Source organism: Cervus elaphus, chromosome 22, assembly GCF_910594005.1.
Source record: "Cervus elaphus chromosome 22, mCerEla1.1, whole genome shotgun sequence".
NCBI classification, from domain to species: domain Eukaryota; kingdom Metazoa; phylum Chordata; class Mammalia; order Artiodactyla; family Cervidae; genus Cervus; species Cervus elaphus.
The window spans coordinates 6,945,679-6,971,962 of NC_057836.1; the positions used below are offsets into that span (position 1 = coordinate 6,945,679).

Here is a 26,284-nt window from a genome sequence, read left to right on the forward strand (position 1 = left end):
AGGTCAGGTGTGTCGTGAAGAGGAGCAGGACTGCCTGCTGGGCCTCAGCCCCTCATAGTGAGGGATCCAGAAGCAGTGGCGGAAATGAGATTATTCTAGTGTGAGTGAGGGAGTTGCGTAACAAGGGCGGGGACAGTCTGGGAGAACCACGCTAGGAGGTTAGCAGGTGACTCTGTTAGAGGTGGCAGACCAGCCTGAGGGGCCCTTTTCCTCACTCTGGTTGTGCCAGCTCACGACGCTTTCGGCCTCCTGCTAGTGTTTAATTTGTACTTGATTGCCTTATTCCTTGTTTATTTACACCCTCCCTCCCAATGCAGAAGTGCTTCACAAAACATTAAAATTCCCACGAATCTGTGTTGATCAAGGATAGAAGTAGAAAGGGAAATGAAATGAAAATAATAGCTAATAGTGGGAGTCCCTGGTGGTGGTAAAGAATCTGCCTGCCAATGCAGGAGACCCGGGTTCGATACCTGGGTCTAGAAGATCCCCTAGAGCAGGGCATGGCGACCCACTCCAGCATTCTTGCCTGGAAAATCCCATGGACAGAGGAGCCTGGTGGGTTACAGTCCATGGGATCACACAGAGTTGGACACGACTTAGCAACTAACCCTCCACGAATAGCTAATAATAGCTAAGAGATGCCATGTTCAGAGATTTGGCCAACAGCCATTGATACACACCCTCAGAGGTGAAATACTATTGAAACACATGCACAGCAAATCAAGTCACAGAAAGACTGACAGCAGACACTCAGGACCACCTAGGGTCTGCTTGTTTCAGGCAGTATTCTAAAGGAAAAAATTAGTTCCAAAAAGCAGTTTTTAAACTTAATTTGTCTTCATTTAATAGTATCTACTTGGTAAATACATGACACATTATAGACGACATGTTTTTATAAGCCCTAACAATTATATAAACTCTTTCTAGTTTATAAAACACTCTCACAGTTACTTTGAACAACTTTATGAGAAAGGAAGACAAAGTAGACCCTTGAAAAGCACGGGGGTTAATCTGAGTATAGCTGATGGTCAGTTCTCCACATCCTTGGTTTCTTCACTTCTGCAGATTCAACCAGCCATGGACTGTGTAGTTCCGTAGTGTTTACTGTTGAAACCATCCACATATAATCACCAGCAGTTCAAACCTGACTTGTTCAAGGGTCAGCAGTGTTGTTATCCCCATTTTGCAGATGATAAAATTGAGGTGGTACCTATTTTTGGCTTTTTACACCTCAGGTTCTCTTCCCATTGGCCCCTCTGCTGCTTCACATGTGGGTAGTATTTTCATTAGACCATCTGTATTTATTCCAAAAAGTCAGACGGACCTGAAGCTCTTGTCTTAAGGCACACAGTTAGCTGTTAGCCAGTACATGCTGCTGACATGAATGATGGCATTTAAACTAGTATTGTCATAATTTTTTCAAGATGTAATGGTTTTGCTGGAACAGCTATGAGACATAGATGCTACTTTGTAATATATACCTCTTTGTAGCATGGAGTAAGTGCACATGGAAAGACCCAGTGTCTCTCCCCTCGGAGGGGGCTGAGGTTTTGATGGCACTCTGGGCCGTGGAGTGAGCGTCCAGAAACTGGTGCCGCGCCGTCCTTCCATGTCTGTGAGAATGGCGAGCAGCTGCAGAACTTTCCAGCTGGTCTCACGAGCTTTCAGGGAACATAAAGAGATTATCTAACTCTGAAGAAGCAAGAACCCAGAACACAGAGGGCAGCTCCTTGCAGGTGGACTGTGTCAACTGGCACGTGGCTGGAGTTGACCGCTCGGGGCAGAGGCTTCTGTCCTAGATACAGAAGGCGGAATTAAGAGGGAAGGAAGCTCTCACTGGGGGCCAGAAATTAACATGTACCATGTTCCACATGTTCCCAGCTCTACCAGCAGCAGCTTTTTAGTTCATGTTGAAGAGTAGCCTCGTTAGTCTTTTCCACACTCAGGTGTGTCAGGCATCGTGTTCATTCCATCCGGCTGCATTCCCAGTTCCTGCAGTGTGCCAGGCCCTGGGGATCCAAGAATGAGTCTCGCAATTTCTGGGAGGTGGGCAGATATGAAGAGGTTAATGCCGGGAGCATGAGCAGAAGTATGTGTAGTGCTGGGTAAAAGCCATCTTGGGCACAGTAGTGGCAGCGTATGTGATCTTTGAAGCTCTAATAGAACCGATTGTCGTCAGCACTAATAATACCCTGACCCAAATGCTTCAGTGCACGGAGGCTGCTCAGAGATGCTCATTAAAACAAAGCAATTATTCAGGTCACTGCTACATCTCACAGGAAAGACGTTTCTGTGAATGAAGAGGCATGTAAAATTCTCCCTCTGAGATTCTGCCCCTGCAGTTTGCCACCTCCAGTCAATGAGCCCTGCCTCTGGGCAGTGACAAGGGCTGGTAAAAGGGCTAGGGAGGGTGTTTGGCCACTTTCTCTGGTTTAAACATGTCCCAGAGCTAAGGATATATTTTATAGTTTATTTCCCAAGATTTATAGTATCACAAAATGCAGAGTTGCTTAAAAAATAACCTTTATTCCACCCCCTAAATAAATGAAGGAGTCACTGTTGAAATAATTGGACCATTGCTTGTTTAAAAAAGTACTTTGATTTATTAACAGCAACGATGACTGAAAAGTCCCACTGTGTGTCTGCCCTGTGTGGGGAGCAGCACTTTATGGACTTAACTCTCCTAGGAATGGATATTATTAAACTTGTAACAACAGTGGCATCAGAAACAAGGACATTGAGCTGTACACTGATGTTATTGCATTATTTGCACTATGGGAGAATGGTATCCTAACTTCTTCAGGTAAAAAGTGAAGAATAAAAATCCAGTTGGAAGCAGTATTGGCTTGGATATTGATTTTAGGATAGAAAGGGTGATCAGACATAGAAGCTGTTAGAGAAATTTTTTATATTCTATCTTCAGCACCTGGCATGTAGGAAGTACTTTTCAAATGCTAGGTAGTTGAGTAAATGAAGGGGACTAGAAGGCAGCACCGTGTGGTATAAAGAGTGGTTGAACTTGGAGTTCAGAAGAAGAGAATCTTTAGTTCTAAGTTCTGGTACTTCTAGTTATGTGATCCTCAGCAGGTCATCTTGCTTCTAGTCTGTTTCTTGAACCAGGAAAAAAAAAAAGTCATTGAAGACAGACCCAGGGCCCCTTCTAGTTCCAGTGTCACTGATCTGTTGCCAGAATTTGCCTAAGAAAAAGTGAGTGAAATTTTGTTACATCGAGCAATGTAAGAGGAAAATAAACAGTCACTTCTCTTACCGTGAGTTTCTCAGGAAATCCCCACTCACTGGTTTTCCGTCACTGCTGTAATGTATTACTACAACCTCAGTGGCTGAAAACACACTTGTTATCTTACAGCTCTGTAGGTGACAAGTCCCACACGGTCTCACTAGGTTCAAGTTAATGTGTTGGCAGAGCTGTGCTCCTTTCTGGAGGCTCCAGAGAAGAACTTTTCTCGTCTTTTCCAATTTCTGAAGGCCGCCCGCGTCTTGGCTCATGGCCCCTTCCACCACCGTTAAAACCAGCAGCGCTACATCTCTCTGGTCCTGCTCTCATCATCACATCTCCCTGGTGCCTGTGATTCTGATTCTTCTGGGAGAGGTTCTTTCCTTATATGGACCCACGTGATTAGATTGGGGCCATCTGGATAATCCAGCAAACACTCCCCATCTGAGGTCCTTGACTGAACCACATCTGCAGGGTCCATGGCCATGAGGCAGAGCTTCTGAGGATGAGGCTGGACATCTGGGGGGGTCCGGTCTACCTCTTACGGTCCACTGTCTACATTAGTCTGCAAGGGGCAGAAACATAGTGGAAAAAGCACTCAATGGTACCCAGGAAACCTGAAATTCTACCTCAGCCAGTCACAGCATCTTTGTTTTCCCTCATCTAAAAAGTTTGGGAGTTGAAATTGGACCAGTGATTCTCAAACTCTATTGGAGCATCAGAATTGCCTGGATACTTGACATGGGACTTGAGAATTTGGATTTTTGTTGTTTTGTGGTGAAATAGACAACATAAAATTTACCATCCTAACCATTTTTGTTATTTTTTATTGAAGTATAGTTGATGTACAATATCATGTTAGTTTCAGGTGTCCAGCACAAAGATTCAATTATATATATTGTGTGTGTATATATACACTATATATATATATTCTTAAACTTTTTCCCCCTTACATATTGTTACAAAATACTATCGTTCCCTGTGCTGTACATTTATATTCCCACCAGATGATTCCTTTTTCTCCGCATCCTCTCTAGCATTTATTATTTGCAGTTTTTTTTTTTTGTTTTTTTTTTTTTTATGATGGCTATTCTGGCCAGTGTGAGTTAGTACCTCATTGCAGTTTTGATTTGCATTTCTCTAGTGATTAGTGATGTTGAGCATTTTTTCATGTGCCTATTGGCTGTCTGTATGTCTTCTTTAGAGAAATGTCTATTTAGATCTTCCATCCATTTTTTGATTGGGTGGTTTACTTTTTTAATATTGAACTGCATGAGCTGTTTGTATATTTTGGAAATTAACCCCTTGTCAGTTGCATCATTTTCAAATATTTTCTCCTATTCTGTAGGTTCTCTTCTCATTTTGTTTATGGTCTCCTTTGCTGTGCAAAAGCTTTTAAGTTTAATTTGATCCCATTTGTTTATTTCCGTTATTCTTGGAGGCAACTCCAAAAAGATATTGCTGCAATTTATGTCAAAGAGTGTTCTGCCTGTGTTTTCCTCTAGGAGTTATATTTATAGTATCCAGTCTTAACGTTTAGGTTTTTAATCTATTTTGAGTTTATTTTTGTATATAGTATTAGATAATGTTCTAATTTCATTCTTTTTTTTTGTTTTGTTTTACTTTTTGGCTGTGCCCCGCTGCAGGTGACGTCAGCAGTTGTGGCTTGCAGTCTGTACAGTGCAGGTTCAGTAGTTGTGATACACGGGCTCAGTTGCCTGGAGGCAGGTGGTATCTTCCCTGACCAGGGATCGAACTCATGCCCCCTGCATTGGAAGCATGGAGTCCTAACCACTGTACCACCAGGGAATTCCTGATTTTATTCTTTTTGATGTGATGATAAGTGAGATTGTTTTCTTAATTTCTCTTTCTGATCTTTTGTTGTCAGTGTGTATTTGTAGCAGTGCAACAAATTTCTGTGTATTAATTTTGTTTTTGTATCCTGAAACTTTACTGAATTCACTGCTGAGCTCTAGTAGTTTTCTGTTAGCATCTTTAGAATTTTCTGTGTTTAGTATGTCATCTGCAAACAGTGACAGTTTTACTTCTTTTCCAACCTAAATTCCTGTTCTTTTTCTTCTCTGATTGCTGTGGCTAGGACTTCCAAAACTATGTTGAATAAAAGTGGAGAGAGTGGGGGTCCTTGTCTTGTTCCTGATCTTAGAGGAAATGTTTTCAGCTATTCACCGTTGAGTCTGATGTTAGCTGTAGGTTTACCCATTTTTTGTTGTTTTTGGCTGTGCCGCACATCATGCAGGATCTCTTAGTTCCCCAACCAGGTATTGAACCCACACCCCTTGCATTGGGAGTACAGAGTCAACCACTGGATGGCCAAGGAAATCCTGGTTTAACTGTTTTTAAGTACATAGTTCAGTGGTGTTAAATACCTTCAGGCTGTTGTGTGGTCTACATTCCCATAGCTCTTTCTCATCTTATAGAACTGAAACTCTGTATCCATTAGACAAGACTCCACAGTTTCTCCTCCCTCTAGACTATGGCAACCACCATTATACTATGATTATTCTGAATACCTCATATAAGTTGAGTAGTGTGTTACTTGATTTTTGCTGACTAACTTACTTAACTTGGCACAATCTCCTCAAGGTACAGCGTGTGTCAGAATTTCCTTCCTTTTTATGACCAAACAATATTCCTTTGTATGTGTATACTGTACTTCACTATCCATTCATTCATCAATGGACACTTGAATTACTTCCATATTTTAGGTATTGTGAATAATGCTGCTACGAACAAGGGTGTACAGATACTTTTCAGACTTTGCTTTCATTTTGGTGAGATATATACTCAAAAGTGGACTTGCTGGATTATATGGTAATTCTATTTTTAATTTTTTGAGGAACTACGTATAGTTTTCCAGTGTCTGTACCATTTTACATTCCCACCAGTAGTGCCCGAGTGTTGCAGTTTTGCCACATCCTCACCACACTGTTGTTTCCTGTTTGACAGTAGTTGAGTCTCGTTTTGGTTTTGATTTGCACTTCGGTACTGACGAGTGATGTTGAGCATTTTTTCCTGTTTTTTGGCCATTTGTCTACCTTGTTTGGAGAAGTATCTGTTGAAGTCCTTGGCCCACTGTTGAAATGGGTTGGGGTTTTTTGTTTTGCTTGGGGGTTTGTTGTTATTTCTTGGTGGAGATTTACGAGTTCTCTCTAGATTCTGGATATTAATCCCTTATCAGATAGATGATTTTTAAATATTTTCTCCCAACTTGTAGGTTGCCTTTTTACTCTGTTGACAATTATTTTGATGTACAACATTTTAAAATTTTCATAAAGTTTAATTTGTCTACTTTTTGTTATGTGGAACTTTAGGTTCATAACCCAAAAAAAAGATCATTGCCCATCCAGTGTCATGAAACTTTGGGGTCACGTTTTCGTCAAAGAGCTTTATTGTTTTAGGTCTCACATCTAGGTCCTTCATCCATTTTGAGTTGATTTTTGTGTATGCTGTTAGGTAAAGGTCCAACTTCATTCTTTTGCATGTGGATATTCGGTTTTCCCTGCACCATTTGTTGCAAAGACTGTCCTTTCCTCATTGGATGATCTTGGCACCCTTGTCAAAAATTGTTTGGTCATATATGGAAGGGTTTATTTCTGGGCGCTCTATTCTATTCTGTTGGTCTATCTCTGTTTTTATGCCAGCGCCACGCTGTTGATTACGGTAGCTTTGAAGTTAGAAGCATGAGTCCTCCAGTTTTGTTCCTTTTCTTTCAAGATTGTCTTGACTATTCAGGTTTCCCTGAGATTCCACGTGGGAATTCCCTGGCAGTCCAGTGGTTAGGGCTCCATGCTTTCAGTGCTGAGGGCCTAGGTTCGATCCCTAGTCAGAGAACTAAGATCCTGCAAGCTATGAGGCCCAACAGCAACAAAATAGATTCCACATGAATTTTAGGATAGCTTTTTCGACTTTTGAAAAAAACTTTGTTGGGATTTTGATTGTGTTGACTCTGTAGGTCACTCTATTTTAATAATACTAAATTTTCTAATCATTGAGCATAGGATGTGTTTCCATTCGTGTCTTCTTTAATTCCTTTTGGCAATGTTTTGTAGTTTTCATTGCCCAAGTCTTTCACTTCCATAGTTAATACTTAAGTATTTTATTCTTTTTGATGCTATTGAGAGTCAAATTGTTTTTGTAATTTCTTTTTCAGATTGTTCATGTATAGAAAGGCAACTGATTTTTCTGTGTTAAACTAGCTACTTTGCGGAATTCATTTATTCATTTATTGAATTAATTCATTTATTCTAGGGGGGTGTGTGTGTGTGTGTGAGTGTGAACTCTAGGGTTTTTATAAACATAAGATTCATATCTTCAAGCAGATAATTTTACCTTTTTCTTTCCAGTTTGAACCCCTTTTATTTCCTTCTCTTTCTTAATTGTTCTGGCTAGAAATTATTATGTTGATTAGAAGTGGTGAAAGCAAGTGTCCTTGTTTGCTCCTCATCTTAGAAGAAACACTGCTGGTCGTTCACCGTTGAGTATGATGTTCTTTGTAGGTTTTTCATATATTTCTTTTATTTCCTTTTATTCCTAGTTTGTTGAGTGTTTTTATCATAAAAGGGTGTTACATTTTGTCAGATGCTGTTTCTGCATCTATTGAGGTGTTCATGTAGTTATTTCCTGCATGCCATTGACATAGCACATCACACTGACCCATTTCTGCATGTTGGACCATCCTTGCAGTCCAGGAATGAACCCCACTTGGTCAGGATATATAATCTTGGTCAGCACATATAATCAGGTGCTGTTGTTGAATTCTGTTTGCTAGTGTTTTGTTGAGGATTTTTGCATCAATGTTCATAAAGGATATTTGTCTGTAGGGTTTGTGTGTCTGTGTGTGTGATTTTCTTTTTCTAGCTTTGGTATCTGCTAGTGCTGGCCTCATTAGAATGATTTTGAAAATATCCCCTTCTCTTCAGTTTTTGGGAGAAGTTTCACAAGGACAGGTGTTAGTTCTTTCTTAAACACTGGGTGAAATTTACCGATGAAGCCATCATCAGGTTCAGGGTATTTCTTTTTTGGGACTTTTGTGATTTAACCTTGGTAGATTTTGTGTTTCTGGAAATTTGTCCATTTCATGTAGATTATGCAGTTTACCGGTGTACAGTTGCTCATATGATATGATATGATATGAAGTCGCTCAGTCGTGTCCGACTCTTTGCGACCCCACGGACTGTAGCCTACCAGGTTCCTCCATCCATGGGATTTTCCAGGCAAGAATACTGGAGTGGGTTGCCATTTCCTTCTCCAACAGTTGCTCATAGTACTCTCTTTAATCCTTTTTATTTATGTAGAATCAATAGTGACATCCTCAGTTTGGTTTTTCTCTGTTTATAGTCTGTTCTCTGTTTCATTTATCTTTGTTTCAGTCCTTATTATCTCCTTCCTTCCGCTAACTTTGGGTTTAGTTTGTTCTTTTTGTAGTTCCTTAACTTACAAAGTTATAAAGTTAGGTTGCCTGCACTTGGCTGGAAGTGGGGAAGATGGGCAGAATCAACTGCCATTTTCCATCCATGTCTCCCTGGGAAGTTGCAGGCCTTCAACAGACTCCAAGGCTCTGGAGCAGTTACATCAGATAGATTCTACCAGTGCAGTTATTGTCTGGGTGTGGAGATAGGTTCCTGGTGCTACCTACTCTACAATCTGCCCAGAATTCCAAAATTTGCATTTTTAACAAGTTTCCAGGTAATGACAATGCTGCTGGTTCAAGGACCACACTTGAAGAAGCACTGAGCTAAATGCTATAAGGTCCTTTCTCTAAGGCCTGAATAAGCCCTGCAGGGTCGTTCTCCTCTGGAAGTAAAAACAGTAAATTAATTGCATGGTTTTGTTTTGTTTTGTTTTTTAATTAGAAGAAGCAAGCATCATTTTACTGATGTCATTTCTTGGTGAGGGAGTTTGCTTTTTTTTTTTTTTCCTCTGAGAAAAATGGGGCCTGTGGGCTGGTTCTGGGCAAGAAGCTTTGTGAAGCCCTGCCAGGGGCACAGAGGCATGTATGTGCTGAGGTGGGAAGGAAATGGACAGTGTTCAGACCCAAGGGAATGACAAGGCTGCTCCGCTGTTGGCTGTTTGTCGGCCTGTGTCTGGCACATGGGTGTCCTTGGGTCAGGTTTGCTGAGCACTTTTGATCCAGCCACTGTTAAAAGCCTGGATTAACACATTCAACCCTCCCAACATCTCTCTGAGGTAGGTCATACTATCAGGTCCACATCTGCAGATTGAAGAGACGAAGGTTAGGACTCTGACCAAGAACAGCACAAAGATGGGCAGCAGTGGAGTCACTTCACCAAGGAGTGACTTGGATTCCAGAGTCCACGCCTGTAACCAAATACAGCAGGGCCTCAAGTACTGGGTCCCTTCCTGCTTGTCAGGATATTTGGACTGCAAGTTACAGAGTTAAACAAAAAAGTGTGTGTGTGTTTTAAGAAAAGTGTCCTCCTCAACATGTCTGGACACAGGTGGTCCTGGTGCTCAATTATGTCCCAGAAATCCAGGCTCTGTCCGCCGTGTCTCGCTGCAGTTCTCAGCAGGTTGGGCTCTGTCTCCCGGGCTGTCCCCTGTGGTGATGAGATGGTTGCGACAGATCTCACCATACCCTCCTCACAGAGGCCGAGTGAGAAGGCTTCCTGTCCCTTGGTAGAGGCCTAAACTTTCTCAGAAGTTCTGTTCTCTTCAGACGTTACTACCAGAAATGTTTGACACACCCGCTCCTCAGTGGCCACCAGAGCAGGGAGGGCCCGGAGCAGGAGCCCCCTGGTGGCTGACCGTCAGGGCTCCTTCAGGAGAAAGGGGTGTAGCGGAAAGGGCTGTGGGTGACCGTGGAGGAGTTAGCCATGTTCCTTCTCTCTGGCTGACGACTGAGACCTGTGTTCTGAAGGCACCCTGTGGCACTGACAAGGGCTGCCTGAGACGCTGCCAACTGCCCTGGGTTTACCCTGGGCCGGAAGTCTTTATTTCTTGGCAAGGGTGTGGGGGCACGTGGTTGTCAGCACCCGGAAGGATGTCGCTCTCCAGGGCTCTCCTAGCACCCTGTTCCTACCCCGGTTGCCTCTGGAGGAGGCCAGGTGTGGTCAGCCAGGACTGGCTCTGACCGGGCGCGGGTTTCTCCCCTTCTGAGGCTCCAGGTACCTCGTCTGAGAGCGGGGCTGTCACAGACTGGTTATGACCAGACGGGGCACATGCAGCAATGCCCGCCGCGCGGTGCAGGGTGTGCTCGGGGCCGCGCTATGGCTGGCGTCCGTGTAGTTCTCCATCGGCGTCAGTGTCGGGGCGCTCGATCCAGCTCACTGTCGCCCTACTGCTGCCGCTGTGGGTTAGGAGTGTCCACTCCATGGCTCCGTCCAGGCAGGCTTCACGAACCCCCCTCAGTGAGGCGTTCCTGACTGCTGCCGGCCTGTGTGCCACATGGACCTGGAAGGGCGCCCTCTGGTCCCCTTGCCCCAGGAGGGTTGCTGTGTGTGTTGGGGGAGAAGCCATTTTCCACAAGTGGAACTGTTTATGGAGCACTTTTATTTTCCCTAGAATCAAGAACAAGCATCCACATCGTTCAGGTAGCCTCATCTATGTGGCCTCAGCCCCCAGAAGAGTCTGCGCCTTTCCTCAGTGGGGCCAGTGGGGCTCATTTCACAAATGTGATTTTTGTTGACAGGACACAGAACGAGCACGCATGGGCAGCCGCATCACACGCTAGAGGTGTGCCCCGCTGCATGAAAACCTGAACATAGGAGGAGGGGCATCTCAATTACAGGATCATGTCTCAGCCAGAAATTCATGGCAGGTTTCCTAGTGCCTTTAAAATAGGATTTGGGTGTAAAAATACCGTGTGCACACAGGAGCCTGTATTTTCTGAAAAGAGAAATATACTTGTATTGGGCATTTGGGATAAGCAGAATAAAAATAAATTCTTCTTACAAAAATAGGAACTAGAAACTAAATTCCACTTTTAATTCTTAAAGACTTATATATAATCTACTATCGCACCCTCCTACCCCAGACTTCCACAGCAGAAACGGACGGGCAGGGTCTATAAGCAGCTCACCAGAGCGGTGAGGATGGGGGGAAGGACAGGCGGACGGCGGGCGGGCAGGGCTGGGGGCCTGTGTGCTGCTCTGTTTGATTTATTTGTGAATGTTCGGGAGGCCTGGCCTGAAACGCTGCTGCTGGACGGCTTCCATGATGTGGTCAGTGAGTGGCGGTTGGAAATTGACAGCCCGCCCTGCCGCCAGACTCCGGTAACCGCAGGGACACGCGCTGAGGTCTGACCGACGGGGTCTGGGGCAGGCCTGGAGGAGAGGGTGTCTGGGATGCTGACACGCCTGACTTCTTCCTCCCTTGCAGAAATGTTCCCACTGCCAGGAGGCGGGCGCCACCTTGGGCTGCTACAACAAAGGCTGCTCCTTCCGATACCATTACCCGTGTGCCATTGACGCAGGTAAGAGGGGACCACGGACCCTTGTTCAGAACATCTGAAGGGTAGGACATCCACTTTGATTCTCTGTCTTCTTTATTGTTTGTTTTGTCTCATCTAACCCTGTCTATATGTAAATTCTGAAGGAATGCAGAGAAGGTACCAAAGATGAATTAAGTGGGATGATTTTTATAAGTTTTGTAATTCATAAAAGATTCAACTACTTAAGTGTACAATTCAGCGATTTTTACCATCGTATTCACAGTGGTGCAGGCACAAATCGCAGTTAATTTTAGAGCATTTTCATCACCTCTTAAACTCCTACCCATTGGTGGTCTCTCTTACCCTCCGCCCCCTGGCAACCACGAGTCTGCTCTATCCCCGTGGATTTGTCCATTCTGGACATTTCATGTACGTGGAATCACACAATATGTGGTCTTCATGACAGGCTTCTGTATCACTTCGCTTCCAGACTCAGATTTATCCACATCACAGCATGTGTCAGTACTTCATTTTATTTTTGAACAGTATTTTATTGTAAAGATACACCATATTTTATTTATCATTCCGTTGATGCACATTTAGGTTTTCCACTTTTTTATCATGAATAGTGGTGCTGTGAACATTCATAGGCAAGTCTCTGTGTGTACTTACTGTTTTCATTTCTCTTGGGCATAAACTTAGGGGTGGTATTCTGAGGTTACATGGTAACTCTGTTTAACCGTTTGAGGAATGATCAGACCATTCTTCAAAGTGGCTGAGTCATGTTACATCCCTCCAGCAATGTGTGAGGGTTCCAGTTTCTCCATCATCACCAGCACCTGTTTTTAATCTGTCTTTTTCACCATGGCCGTCCTCATGGGCATGAAGCGGTGTCTCGTTTTGTGATTTGGGTTTGCACATCCCTAGTGGCTAATGACGTTAAGCAAATCCAGTTTATTTTTATTTTCCTGCTTATGCTGTTTGTTGCTTTTCTTACATTTAAGAACCATTGCATAATCCAAAATCACAAAGATTATATATCTATGTTTTAGTTTTAGCCCTTACTCGAGTCTTTGGTCTGTTCTGCGCTGTTTTTTGTATGTGGTGTCCAGTTCATTGCTTTCCGCATGGATCCCAGTTGTCCCAGCACCATTTGTGGGAAAGGCTACTCTTTGCTCATTCACTCACCTTGTCACCTTTGTCGAAAACCAGTTGACTGTAGATGGGTAGGCTTATTTCTGGACTCTCCAGTACCACACTGTTGCGGTCATGGTAGCTTTGTAGTAGACTTTGAAAGTGGAAAGTGTGAGTCCTCCAACTTTGTTCCTTTTTTCCAAGATTGTTTTGGCTCTTCTGGATCTTTTGCTGTTCTGTGATAAATTTTAGGATCAGCTTGTCCATTTCTGTGGGTGAGAGGGGAAACAGCCATTCAAGCTTGGATAGTGATTACCCTGATTCTGAAAATCACAGGGAGCACTGCCATCTTGGTAATAATGTATCCCTCAGTCCATGATCATGAGGTATCTGTCTTTCCATTTATTTCAGTCTTTAATTTCTTTCAATACTGTTTTGTAAATTTCAGGGTAGACGTTTTGCACTTTCTTTGTTAAATGTATTCCTAAGTATTTTTATTTTTAGTACAATTATAAATAGAATTGTTTTTTTTAAGTCAGTTTTCAGGTTCTTCACTGTGAGTGTATAGAAGTATAATTGATTGAGGTATATGTATTGATCATGGATCTTGGAACTCTGCTCAACTCACAGATTAGTTCTAATAGTGGTTTAGTGGATTTCTATAGATAAGATACGTCACCTGCAAATAGGTCGTTGTACTTCTTTTCCAGTCAGATAGATGCCTTAGTTCTCTGGCTGGATCTCCCACGTAACGCTGGATGGAAGTGACACGAGCTGGTGCACTTGCCTTGTTTCTGACCCCTTTTGATGATAGCTGTGGGATTTTCACAGACGTTCTTGATGTAGCTGAGGAGGTTCCCTTCTGCTCCTAGTTTGATGTGTGTTTTTATCATGAACTGGTGTTGGATTTTGTCAGACATTTTTCCAGGTCTCTGGAGGTAATCAGAGTGGTGTTCTGCAGTGTGACGACTGCTGAAAGAAGGACCCCTTCTGTCTGAGAAGTGCCATCCAGGGAGCAGTGCAGGAGACTTGAGTCTGACTCAGAGCTTCAGTGCCTGGGAGAATCCTCTTTCTTTCTCCTGACGCATAGCTCTTTGTTGATTGTCTTCACCAGTTACTTTTTGAGTGTTAGATGGGTCTGACACCTTCACCTAGCAGGTCGCTCATAATGCTGGCAGTCAGGATGCAGGGAGAGAAAAGGGGAAGACAGATGAGAGTGCTGACGGAGCCTGGGGGCTGAGCAGGTGACAGCCGTGCAGAGCACAGAGCACTTGGAGTCGGATCTGGCAGGCAAGGAGGAATCCAAGTTCCCCTTGACTACCCTTCACCCCGCTCACCTACACTTGCTCCTTGCCCCTCACATCCTTCTCATTGTCCCTCCTTTCCTCCTCCCTGTTCTCTTCTTTCCAGGTGTCTGTAGCGGCTGCAGCTGAAAAGAATAAGAAAGGGAATTCCCTGGCGATCCAGGGTTAGCATTCTGGGTTTTCACTGCCAGGCACCCAGGTTCCGTCCCTGGTTGGGAGCTAAGACCCCACGAGCCACACGGCACAGCCAAAAAACAAGAAAAATAGAGAAAGATAATGCTCTTAACTTTATGCTGAAGTTAGATTCTGGTGAAAGTATGTTTGCACACGCTGAAGGGCAGCTGGTGGCCAGGACCCCATGTGACCAGAGGGGAAAGTGGGCATGAGAAGGGAGCCTTGAAACGTCAGCTCAGGGAGTTTGGGTTCCGGTCTGTCCCTTCTGTCCTCTGTCCTCCTCTGCGTGTTTCCAGGTTGAATCTGAGCTGTAATTCACCTGGACCATGGTCTGGGGTGTTCTGTAGAACAGCTGCTAAATCCTTCTCCCTCAGAGCCAACCACTGCCTTTTCTCACTTTCATGATACAGTCAGGGTGCTGTCAGAATGTTTTGTTTCTTTTTCTAGTTTAAGCTTCGTGGTCTTTAAATGAAGATTTTTAAGGCTCCGGTTTTTGGCGGTGGTTTGTAAGTTCTATGAGTGAAATGCAGCAAGAATTCCTCCCCCCGTTAAGTGGCCAGTGAGCGGAGGTCTCCTGCACAGGGGCTCTGCCCAGAAGCGCCAGGTGGGCAGCAGGCAGGCCGCCTCGCCCCGCAGGTGTGCTCCCAGCGCGCACTCGGGGCTCCCAGGGGTGGAGCAGTGCTGCTCGGTAAACTTGCTGCCGTGGGGGAATGTTCTAGACCTGTACTGTCCGATACAGCAGCCATAAGCCACGTGTCACCACTGAGTGCTCGGAAGGGAGAGATTTCTTATTTTATCTTACTTCCCTTGGTGGCTGGCAGCACAGGCCTGGCGCCACCTTGGCCAGGCGGGGCGGTGGAGGTTCTCTGGGAAAGGCCCTGGGCTCTCCTCCCTCTGACGGAGGAGGCAGGGCTGACTTCGCCAGCTGAGGGTCAGGAAGTCAGTGACTTTGTCGTTGCTCTCTTTGAGCCTGTCTGTTGTAGCCTGCCAGGTAAGCTGGTAACATCTCTGTCTGGCAGAAGTTGGTGGCCAAGTGTCCAGGTAGGGGGGGCTGTCCAGGTCGGCGCCCTGGCCCTCTGGCTTTGCTGCCCCAGCCGCTGCACACTCTGCTCCTCCACATGGGGCTGGCCCCAGAGCAGCAGCTTCGCAGGGTGACCACGTCTGGGGCGTTTGTTGGTCTCTCTGATGACCTGAGTCACAGTGACCCAGAGCCCGCATCACTCTGCGGACTGATGTCTGGATCTATCCACAGTCTTCCCAGGAATTCTGTAAGTGGTGAGTCTTTGTGTCTGGAAAAGCCTTCACTGATTTCTTTTCTTCCTAATTATAAAAAAAAATAAGTCCTCTAGTCAAGTCCCCCGTCTCTGTGCAAACTAAGGAACAGTAGAGCATTTTCATCTCTGCCTTCTTGCCAGCTGCCCAAACCTTAGAAAGCCGTTGGTATTGAAGGGAAAACTTTTACCTCTGGGCGCATCTCCATGGAAACCTAAGGATCTGTGGCTCCTGCTAACCGCAGTCACGCACTTGTGACGTCATGGTTTGCTCCCTTGTGCTGCTCGTTACGTCACAGACACGGGATTTGTCTCCCAGAGGAAGAGGAAGTAATAAGAGCAGGAGCGCCAGTTTAAAAAGAAAAGGCTGGAACGCGTTTAATGCAGCGAGCCGCAACAGAGCCCAGAGACGGAAGACTGCGGTGGCTCAGCAGTAATCCCGCCGTGCGTCAAGGATCTTGGCCAGAGGGGCTTCATGAGGAAACACAGCTGGGAATCTCACCTGCGGCCTCCCTTCCTGCAGCATTTTAAAGCTGCTCCTCTCTGCCGACTTTGATCTTGGCAGCGGGTTTAGGGCCCCTGATGGGCTCTGTGAAAGACCGGTGGCCTTGCCACTCCCTGGAGAGGAGCTGTCTGCATCACAGAAGCCAGTTCAAGGCTTTGCTTCTGCCCTCCTCCCCCTTCCTCTGGCCCCAGGAGACTGCTGCTCGGTGAGGCTGGCGGATCCCCCAGTCCCAGCCTGGTTTTGCCAGTGTGAGCGCTCACTGTCACCCTGAGAGACTGTAGCTGAGCTGGAGACTGCCGGGGCTCGGCAGATCCCAAGGACACTAGATGCCCTTCCGTTTTCTCCACCCTAGCTGGAGCATCTGTGGGTGCACGTGGGTATCTGAGGCTCCACCTAGCTCGTTGCCAGGAGCTCAGCAGAGTCCTCTGCCCCTACGCCTAGAGAGGACTCTCAAAAGTGGAGCACCAGCCTGGGGTGTTGGTGTCTGTCTGGAAGCCACCCTGCCAGCTCAACAACCTGGTGAGTCTCTGCCGGCCTGTGTGGTGATCTGACTTCACTGTGGGAAAGTGCTGACCGGGCCCTCTGCACTGGGTAGGCCAGGGGCTCCTGGAAGCCAGTGAGCGGCCGGCGCCTGCTGCCAACCTCCCTCCCCTCTTCCCCCTCCCCTGGCGGAGGCTGGCGGGAGGCAGTCAAGAAGAGGCTCCCCGGCCCCTGGCGGAGGCTGCACTCTTCAGCCGTGCTTCTCGTCCTGCCAGGAAGGGGAAGTGCATGTCCTGCAGGCCTGTGACCTCACCAGAGTGCGGAGCGCCTTTGCCTGCGTGGGAGGCCTTGCCAGAAGGTCTCGTAGATTGGTTCAGGACACTCCGTTTCCAGAAGTACCAGGCACTAGTTCCAAGTTGCCTTTAGCGCGCACTTCTAGTGTTTCATTTCTCTTCTGCTTTTAACTTCGTGGGGACATGTTTCCCAACTAGAAGCACATTTTACTAATGGTTCATCGCTGCCGGTCACTGTTCCGTGGCTGTGTGAGGACCCTCTCAGACCTCTGCCTTCCTGATGGTATCTTTTCCAACTCACACGCCCCCTCCTCAATTCTGTAAACCGCTGGGGTGGGAGGGTAGCCTCACCGCGCGTGGCCTGTGCCGTCTCTGTCGGCATGCTGCGGCCACCGCCCAGGTGAGACAAAGGCGCCTCCTTCGGGCTCCAGCTGTCTGTCCCTGCTGCCCGGGAGCTCTCTGGCCAACTGGAGCGACAGGAGCCTGGGTCACACCGTGCACTTGTGGGTTGTAAATTAGCACATTTCATTTACTGCTGTGCTGTTTGCTTGGGGGTGGGGGGTGAGGCAAAGATGAGCAGGACTTGCTGTTTCCCAAGCCCTCAGGCTTGCCTGGGGCTGAGAGGACTAAACCTGCCCAGTCCTAGGATCCTGGGACTCCAGAGGGGAGGTGGCTCAGCCAAATTGTGGGAGGGTCTCTGTTGGTTTACATAAAATGTAGAGGGCCTCAGAAGTTTCCATTTGTGTGTCCCCTTGCTTATTATTATTTCACTTGAAATCTGTGGCTACACAGGCCGCTCATCTGGACCTCGCTTTAAAGCTGAGTTAAATTGTAAATTTAGCAAGGCTAACTATGCCACCTCCTGCCATGGTGCCTGGGAGCTCGCTGAGAACGTGTGACCAGTATTAACGTCCTGCCACCACCTCTGGCTCTAGGGCTGAGGATTCACAGCCCCTCGGGGGGGTTCACTTTCCTCTGAAGCCGTGAGCGTGGCTTGCGGAGCTTCTCCAGCATCTCCATGGTTGGGGGGAGAGGGCGGCAGCAGGGCTGGGCCTGGCCTCCTTTCTGCCTCTGACCTGTGACTCGACAGGAGAAAAGAGGCCTGCAGATTCAGTGTTTCCACAAGGAAGCCTTGGCGTGGGCCTGTGGAGTGGGCTTAGCCTAGGATAAGAAATTCTAAAAAGAACATTTAACTGGAGATTGTTAAAATAACAGGATGTGATCATGGGAATACAGAAAAAATAAAATTAGTGTCACCTACAATCTTACTATCCAGAGAGTAAGGGTTTGGATACTGTCCTGTTTTGGTAGATTTCCTCTGCCCTGTTCTCTTCACACCGACGCTGTGACACACGGGAGTGTGCTCGCACGCGTCTGTGTTGGAGCAGAGTCTGGCTCATCTTTTCCCCGCTCTGAAACCTTGTCTGACCGACTGATACTGCGCCATGTTGAGGTGCCCCAGGTTATTTGGGGGTATCTCTCGTGTTCCCCTATTAGAAACCACAGTGCGGGGCCCCCTACCTCCAGGTGTGACCCCGCCTGCGCCCCGCGCCCCCAGGCTGTGCCGCACCGCCCCTGACCGCCTGCTCTGTCTTGCAGATTGCCTGCTCCACGAGGAGAACTTCTCGGTGAGGTGCCCCAAGCACAAGGTGAGTCAGCCTGCAGGGCCCGGGCACGGGGGGCAGACGGGAGGGAGCCCTGTGATGTGGAGTCAGCACCGTGCGGTGGGGGCGCTGGGGAGAAGGTATTTTTTATCTGTTAAGAGAAACGCGTGAAACGCGTGGTTTCTGCCTTAGTTTAGTGGAACCCCAGACCACAGACTGGCGTGGGGTGCGGTTGGCTGCAGGCCTGGATGCAGAGCAGAGGCGTCTTCACGGACTAGAGAGAGCTGACGCCCGGCTCTCGGGGAAACACCGTCCCCGCCAGGTTCTGCTTCTGCAGGCGCAGCCCATGGTGTCTGCATTTGGTTCAAGAGTTGGTCTCTTGGTCACCTCTCAAATTTAGGAAGGGAAGAAAGATGCGGGCGGAGTGTGTGAATGGCCTGTTTCCAAGACACCACTCACGAGTGTGGAGAGGGGAGGGTGTGGAGAAGGGACCCCAGGAAGGGCTGGGCCCGCGGAGCCCTTCGCCTGGCGCTCCTGCAGCGGCGGCTCTCTTCCGGCTGAGGTCACACTGACCCCTGGTGGCCGCCGGTGCTCACAGCCTTCAGTCTGCTCAGTGGGGCCAGAAGGTGCTAGAAAGAGGTCATCCTGACGGTCTGCCCTCAAATTGCTTCTGAAGGATGCTTACTGATGCTTCTCTTTAAAAATTATTTCCCGGGATGGATCCTTGGATCTTAGAATTTTCTCTTTATTTTTTACTTAATTTGCATTTTTATTTTTTTAAACTTCCCTTTTTGAAGGGTCACATTTTGCCTCAGTCTTTTGCCCTGTCTTGAGTATCTCCTGTATGTCGTTCAGTACTGACTCTCTGCTTTTTCTTTCCTTTTCCATGTGCGTTCCTCGCCTCACCTCCGCCTGCCCTGACCCGCACGCTCGTTCTCTGTCCCTCCTGTCTCGTCTCCTTGGCTTTGCCGGTGTCAGCCTCCCCTTCCATGCCCTGTCCCCCCCTTGCAGAACAAGACAGCGAAAGGCAGCCTCAGCACAGAGCAGTCGGAGCGGGGGTGAGGGGGGCAGTGTGCTCGTGGGAATGGAAAGTTCAGCAAGCACAGGTGAGTCGGGGCCGCCGCCCCTGCGGACTGTGAGGGGGTGTCGTGGCCTCTGCCTCCTGATCACCCGGGCCAGGAGGCACCACGGTGTCTTAATTGCATGAGGCCAACACCTGGTGGATAAAATACTTCTCCATTGTTGCTTAGCCCCCTAGAATACATGTAGAAAGATAATGTGGGGCTTTAAAATGGTTCCATCGTCCCCTAGGGTCCAGGAGGCTCTTCCTGAAGGCAGGCCTTGGGTGGGGGTCCTGGGGGCAGCTGGCTTTCAGGACAGAGCCTCTGAGGTGGGGGCGCTTTTGCCTGCAGCCCTCGCTTTTTCCCCGTCTCAGAAAGGCTTCTCACCAGAGATCTTTTCTTTTTTAGTTTGCTTGATGTCTCTAAAGCTTGGGCTTCCCTGGTGGCTCAGCCAGAAGGAATCTGCCTGCAGTGTATGAAACGCAGGTTCCATCCCTGGGTTGGGAAGATCTCCTGGAGGAGGAAATGGCAACCCACTCCAGTATTCTTGCCTGGGAAATCCCATGGACAGAGGAGCCTGGTGGGCTACAGTCCATGGGGTCGCAAAGAGTCATAACTTAGCTACTACACCACCACAACTCTAAACCTTTGAGTGAGTTCTCCTTTGAAAAACAAAAAGTTCCCCAAGTTTTGTTATGTGAAATCTTCCCCCGCCTCCCGGTGCTATGAAAGATTCCTTTCATAAAAGTACAAAGGGAAGGACAATCCCCTCAAAGATTTAGTAGACTTTAGCACCACATTTAATTTTACTTTTAAAAATCTCAGGAGATTGAGTTGTGCTTTCTATGAGTGTGTCTGTGGGTTCGTGGTGGGGCTGGTAGCGTGTGCCTGTGAGAGCATGATTATATGACTTGGGTCTCTCAAAGCAGTGGGCCCGCAGTGCCCACCCCCACCCCGCCTTCCACATCCTCCCCCTCCTTACTGAGTCACTGAGGAAAAAGCAAAACAGATTATGAGAAGAAAAAGCAAAATGTAACTAACCTGGGGCACTTGCTTCTACAGGATGGGATGGGCAGCTGGTTGTCTCAGAAATGTTCATTAAGGGATTATCTCTCTTCAGGTGAGGGCATCTGTGTTTATTCCAGGCGTCTGTGACCCACGCACAGGTGTGCAAGGCCTGGCTCTCTGGGGCAGCACTGTGTGCCTGAGCGTCTGGAATGTTCCCTCCCCCTTGTTACAAATCTTCCCCGGGGGTAGTGCAGGAGACAGGAGACTCAGGTTCGATCCCTGGGTCCAGAAGATTCCCTGGAGGAGGGCATGGCCACCCACTCCAGTGTTCTTACCTGAAAAATCCCATGGACAGAGGAGCCTAGAGGGCTACAGTCAGTGGGGTTGCAAAAAGTCAGACAGGACTGAGCATCCGTGTTACAAGGGGTGGGAGTCTGCCTAAAATTCATCTGGGACGTGGCAGTTTTCATCTGGGAAGTAACTTGTTTCTTAGGTGGGTCCCGGTACCAGCCTCCAGAGAAGGCCCTCTGCTGGGTGACGAGCCCGTGAGGGTTACAGTGCTCTCATGAATGTGTCCAGTGAGGACTCCACGCTCTCTCTCTTCTTTCCTGCTCTTCTGGGGCGCAGGGGTGGGAGGCTGGCCACCCCGGGGAGCTCCCCATGTTTCTAGAACCCACGGGGTCCAGTGACCCTCAGGCAGCAGCAGTCTGGGGGTTTCCAGGCCCTTCTGTGTGTCCCTGTTTCTGGGCGGCTCTGCCACCTTCCCAGCCCCAGTGTTTAGAGCCGCTTGGGGCGGAGGCCACGGGGAGTGTTCCCGGAAGTGTCCGGGGAGTGTTCCCGGAAGTGTCCGGGAAGAGCTGGCTGGGGGAGAACCACGGGTTACCTGGGGCCTTTTGGTCCTGTCCTGGAGTCCCAGCCTGTGTTTGAGAAAAATAGGAAGTCTGGGCCCAGTTTCCTCTTGGAAATTTTAATTTTGTTCATCCTCTCTGCCCATTCTTGGGCGCTGCCAGCTGCCAGAGCCCTCGGCTCTCACAGGGCAACAAGCCTCATGGCCCATTGCTCACAGGGTTGGTGTTGCTGTCATGTTTATACCAAAGAAATGAGGCGCCGAGTGATTAAGTGGCCTGTCTCTCAGTTTGGGGTTGTTTCAAGTCTGTTGAGGTCAGGCCTTTCCCTCTTGGAGGGAAGGGAGGGACAGAACGCCGTCTCATCCCCCTGAAGTGCTTGTCATGTCAGGGCAGGGCCCTTCCGGGTTGGCCCCTCAGCCCTCTGCAGGTGGCGGGAAGCCCCAGCGTGAGGGACAGACGCAGCCCCTCCCCTCAGGGAGCATTCACCTTGGGGTCTGTGCTGCGGGCGCAGATCCACCATCACACGGTGGGGAAGGGGCAGCGATTATTCCTGTGTGGAGACTGCGGTGTGACAGGGTCAGCCCACTCAGCGTCTCTGTGCTTCGGTTTCTCCTTCTATGAAAAGAGGACTGACAGTGGCCAACCTTGTGAGGATTCCATGAAGAAATGTCTCCACCGTGCCTGGTGCAGCCCTGTCTGGCAGAAAACCCCTGGGCTGGGGGCGCGGGGATGCGAGCTCTCATCTCCCACTGCCGCGAGAGGCACCTGGCGCTAGTCCCTCACCAGGCCAGCTGTGCCCGGAAGGAAAGGTCGGTGGGCGGCCCTCTCCCTGGCTCAGGGCAGCTAGTGGACGGGGCTCCTCACCCGGCCCCTGTTCTCATCGGCAGTAGACACGGGGACTCCATTCCCACCCGGCCCCCACCCCGTGGGCAGGAAGCTGTGACCTCCATCCAGCTCTGCCTTGGCCTGGGTGCCAGGTTAGTGCCTGGGATCATGTCCCAGGTCCCCCTTCCCTCCCACCCCATGGCCCCGCACGCTCTGCACCGGCTCCTGTCTCTCCGCAACTTGAGGTTCCCGCTGCCTGTAGGGCCAAGTGCAGCTCCTCAGCTCACCTCCGAAGGCCCTGGGGTCACCTCCTCTGACTCCTCAGCCCACACTCGGCTCCCCGGGCCGCGGCGCTGTGCCTCGTCTCCGCTCTGGGTCTCAGCTTCAGGGCATGTCCTCAGAGCAGCCTTCCCAGTCCCCGTGTCCCCACTCTGCCACCTCCCTGGCGTCACCACGCTTTCGAGTCGCTGTCATGTTCACATACAGTCTGCGTCTCCACTCGACTGTCCTCCCATGAGGACAGGGCGGCTGTCTCGGCCTCTTCAGGCACTGACTCGGGATCAGGGGGGACGGGGCACGCATGGCGGTTCCTGTCCTCATGGGGCGGCCCAGGGACGAGGGTGCTGACTTGACGGTGTCGGGCGGGCGCAGGCTCCTCACGTGCTCCCCAGCAGCCTCGGGTCTCAGCTTACAAAGGCGAGGGCAGCCTCAGCCAGGCGGGGGGCCCGCCCAGGTCCAGGCAGCTGAGGTGAAGCTGAAAGGCAGCAGAAAGAGGCTGATGGGAACGCTTGGGCCTGGGATGAAGGCCCAATCGTTGCCGACAGCCGAACATGCCGGTGCCTCCACAGAGAAGAGAGCGGCCTCAGCACAGAGGGCCGCCCGCTCTCTCAGGGGCCACGGCTCTGCCCGGGTGCTGCCTCCGCAGCCCCGTCCGGCACCTTTGGACAAGACCTGCAGTGATGGCGGCTCCGAGGCAGAGTCCCAGGGGCCCAGTCAGAAGAGCTTTGTGGCCGTGAGCCCCAGGCCCAAGTCTGACCAGCCCGGGGCTTTGGGCTGCACAGGGCCCCCTCTCAGGGCCTTGTCTCCAAGATAACGGGGCGGGGTGGGGGGCAGGCCTCCCAGCGTTCCAGTGAAGTAGTGTCTGTAGGGCTCCTGGCAGAGTGCCTGGCTCCTACTAGATGTTTCAAGAGGTTTCTTCCCATTCTTCCTACTAAAGGAATAGTTTTTAGGAATAACAGAGACATTAGGGTCTCATTGTATTCAGGGAACCAGGAGTTTGGGCCTGTCAAGTATCAGATCCTGGGGAGGTCCCTGCGGGGAAGGCCGGAGGCTGGGTGCAGGCAGGGGTGTGGATGGGCCACAGTGGCACCAAGGGAAGGAGTCCAGGCCAGCAGCCTGCAGAGCCCGCCAGCCAGGCAGACCCTGGTGCCGAGACCACCTGCGTTCTGGGGGGTGCGGGCCGGAGACTGCCAAGCGCTGCGGAGAGGGCAGACCCCGCCCTGGCCCTTGCTCCACAAGCCGAGCTTTTGCAGAATGTGAGGGCACCTGTCCTCTGTTCCTGCCTTGGCCCACATCCCTGGCAAGATTTGACCCCTTTGGTTCTTGTTTGAGGCGCCCTGCCAGCCCTTCCCTGGTATCACTTTGACAGAGGGCCTTTGGTTCCTGGCGACACCAGAGAAGGCTGCTTCTCCCCTTTTCCTGGCAGCCTCAGTGCTGGGGGAGGGGGCTCTGGGGTGACCCCTGGGTGCAAGGGAAGCCACACTGTGGCCTGTGGCAGGATTGCTCAGCTCCTGGTCCAGGCAGCCAGAGGCCCAGGGTTTGCTTTTACCTGAGGGCGGTGACACTGTCCTGCTGTCCCTGCAAGTCTCTTACTGTTTGTTCATGTTTTCTGCCAAGCAGTTAGGAATCTCTTTCTGGCAATGGCGGGTGGGATGTCTGTTCTTAACTCATATACACAGGCTAGCCTAAACAAGTTTGTGTATTAGTAAGTTTTACATAAGCAGAAAAGGGACTGGTGATGCCTGGGTTTTCCTGAGGTTTATTGGTTGGTGGAGGGCACCAGAAAGGGTTTGAGGAAGAAGCCAGGTGAGCCCCCCTCCCCACACGTGGCTCTTGGCTTAATTTTTCTGGACTGGATTCCTTGGAAACTGCTGTGTCTCTGAGATCTTTGCATATGTAAGGACCCATGAAGTATCCTGAGGATGCCCTTGGTACAAGCCTGCATACCCTCCGTGGTCACCAGGAGAGTCTTCCTAAGCCTGGAGCCCAGGCCGGAAGGAGAGACAGACGCCAGTGGCAGGGCCTGGGGCGCCCCCAGAGGATGACCTGAGAGCCACCCTCCCCAGAGCTCCCAGGAGTGTTCGCTGTTAGGTGTGAGAGCCGCCTGTGGCTGGAGGCGACCCGGGCGTGGTCCTGAGCTGGTTCTTCCACATCGGCCACCTCTGTGAGCACAGGTCCCCGGGCCCTCGTGCTGAGTCCTGCTTTGGGCTGCAGGGGGCAGCGTCCGAGCAAGGCTCACCCCAAGAGCTGCCCCACTGCGGGCAGCCCCACCTCCGGGGTCAGGGGAGTCTCTCCTGGTCTCGGCTCCCTCCACAGCCCTGGGGACGGGCAGTCTGGGTCCATTCCCGGTGCGGCTGGCCAGGTCATTGCCGCCTCTGCCCTGTTTCAGGCCCAGGGACACACACCCGGCTCCACCATGGGCCCTGGGTGTCTCCGGGGCCGGCTGCCGGACCCTGCAGAGTCCCCCACCCCAGCGCCACCACAGAGCTGGGGCTGTGGGCTACAGCAGCAGCAGAGGTTCCCAGCACCCAGTGTCTGTCTGTCTTTGCAGGTGAGACTGTGGAGATGAGAAGGTGGTGGACACTCGTGACGGAATGGAAACGGTCCTCCTGTGCAGCCACACCCCACCCCGCCCCACCCCGCGTGCCTGCCCTCGCCAGCACTTCCTTCCTAAGTTCTTACATCACTCTCAAACCGGTGACACCACAGGAAAGAAAGACCCAAGAAGTTGGAATGGCTGTTTCCATGGACACAATCTCCATAGTGACAGTGTGGGGGGAGGGGGGAGGGGTGGGATGATGGGAAAGGGTGGGGGGAATTAAAAGGGAGGGATAAAAATATATATATATAAATCTATTTTTAGTCTGGAAAGACTTTGTTTAAATGAAAGGTGCGCTATCCCTTTTGATTCTATTTTAAAATTATCTAGTTAAAGAACTCCAAATTTGTTCCAATAACGTGAAATTTAAATGTGAAATTGAACCGAACAAACTCTGATCTCACAAGGACAGGGGTGGCTTAGATCCTTGGCCCAGCTCACACAATTCAGAGACTCTAGACCTGGGGTTGGAAGGACAGACGAACTACACCAAACCATGTCTTTGTCAGTAATTTGTCTCAAAAGTGGGAAGGTCGAGGGGGAGGGAAGTGGGGGATGGTCCATGTTTTCAAGAATGGGAGAATGATGTTTAAACACAAAAATAAATCTTTTTCATTTCCAGAAACACTATTTATTTATTATTTTTTAAATTTTTATTATTTTTTTTTTCGGGGGGGGGGCGGGACATTGGCGGATGCCCCAAGGCGGAGGCCCCACGGTCACAACTGTGTCCTGGGTCCTTGGCCGGTGAGAGCCCCGAGCATCCCACCAAAGCGGCTTGGCCGGCAGGATCAAGGGATGGCCACCCCTGGGCACGTTCCAGGCAGCTGTTGTGCCCTGACCCCCAGGGCAGACGGGACAAACCTGAGCCGTAGGAGTGGACACAGGGAGGGGCGGTGTCAGGTGTGGTCACGTGGGGTAAGCTGACCAGGAGCACCCACTCCACCCTTTCTTCTTTTGCTTTCATTTTTATAAAAGAAAAGGGAGCCTGTCAGTTGAGCAGCCCCACGCTACATGATTCTCTATGTTGTGTTGCTTTGTTTTGTTTTGTAAATTGTATAATTTTTAAATATCTGAGTTTTAAAAAAAGAAAAAAGTACAAAAAAAAAAATCTTGTTAAGGCCTTAAGAAGGGGTTAGTGCATCTTTCAGGGGTCACTCTGCCATGGGGATAAAATAGCTGTTTCACAAACAGTTTTATTTAAAAAACAAAACAAAAAAAATCAAAAAAATAATAAACTTCATTTTAACCTTG

The 26,284-nt window shown here is 49.4% G+C and overlaps 1 protein-coding gene across 3 annotated transcripts in view; it reads left to right on the forward strand.

The window, feature by feature from the left end:
* Window positions 1–26,284, forward strand: part of TCF20 (transcription factor 20) — an 89,576-nt gene extending 63,292 nt beyond the window's left edge. Inside the window, exons 3-6 of one of the 3 annotated variants that reach the window (XM_043880583.1) lie at window positions 11,594–11,687; window positions 18,406–18,455; window positions 19,389–19,516; window positions 24,983–25,118. In XM_043880583.1, coding sequence (XP_043736518.1) covers window positions 11,594–11,687; window positions 18,406–18,455; window positions 19,389–19,472 — 228 coding nt within the window. In that variant the 3' untranslated portion in view covers window positions 19,473–19,516; window positions 24,983–25,118. Of the gene's footprint in view, window positions 1–11,593; window positions 11,688–18,405; window positions 18,456–19,388; window positions 19,517–24,982 lie in introns of all 3 variants that reach the window. The other 2 variants (XM_043880582.1, XM_043880584.1) reach the window with 2 other exon arrangements.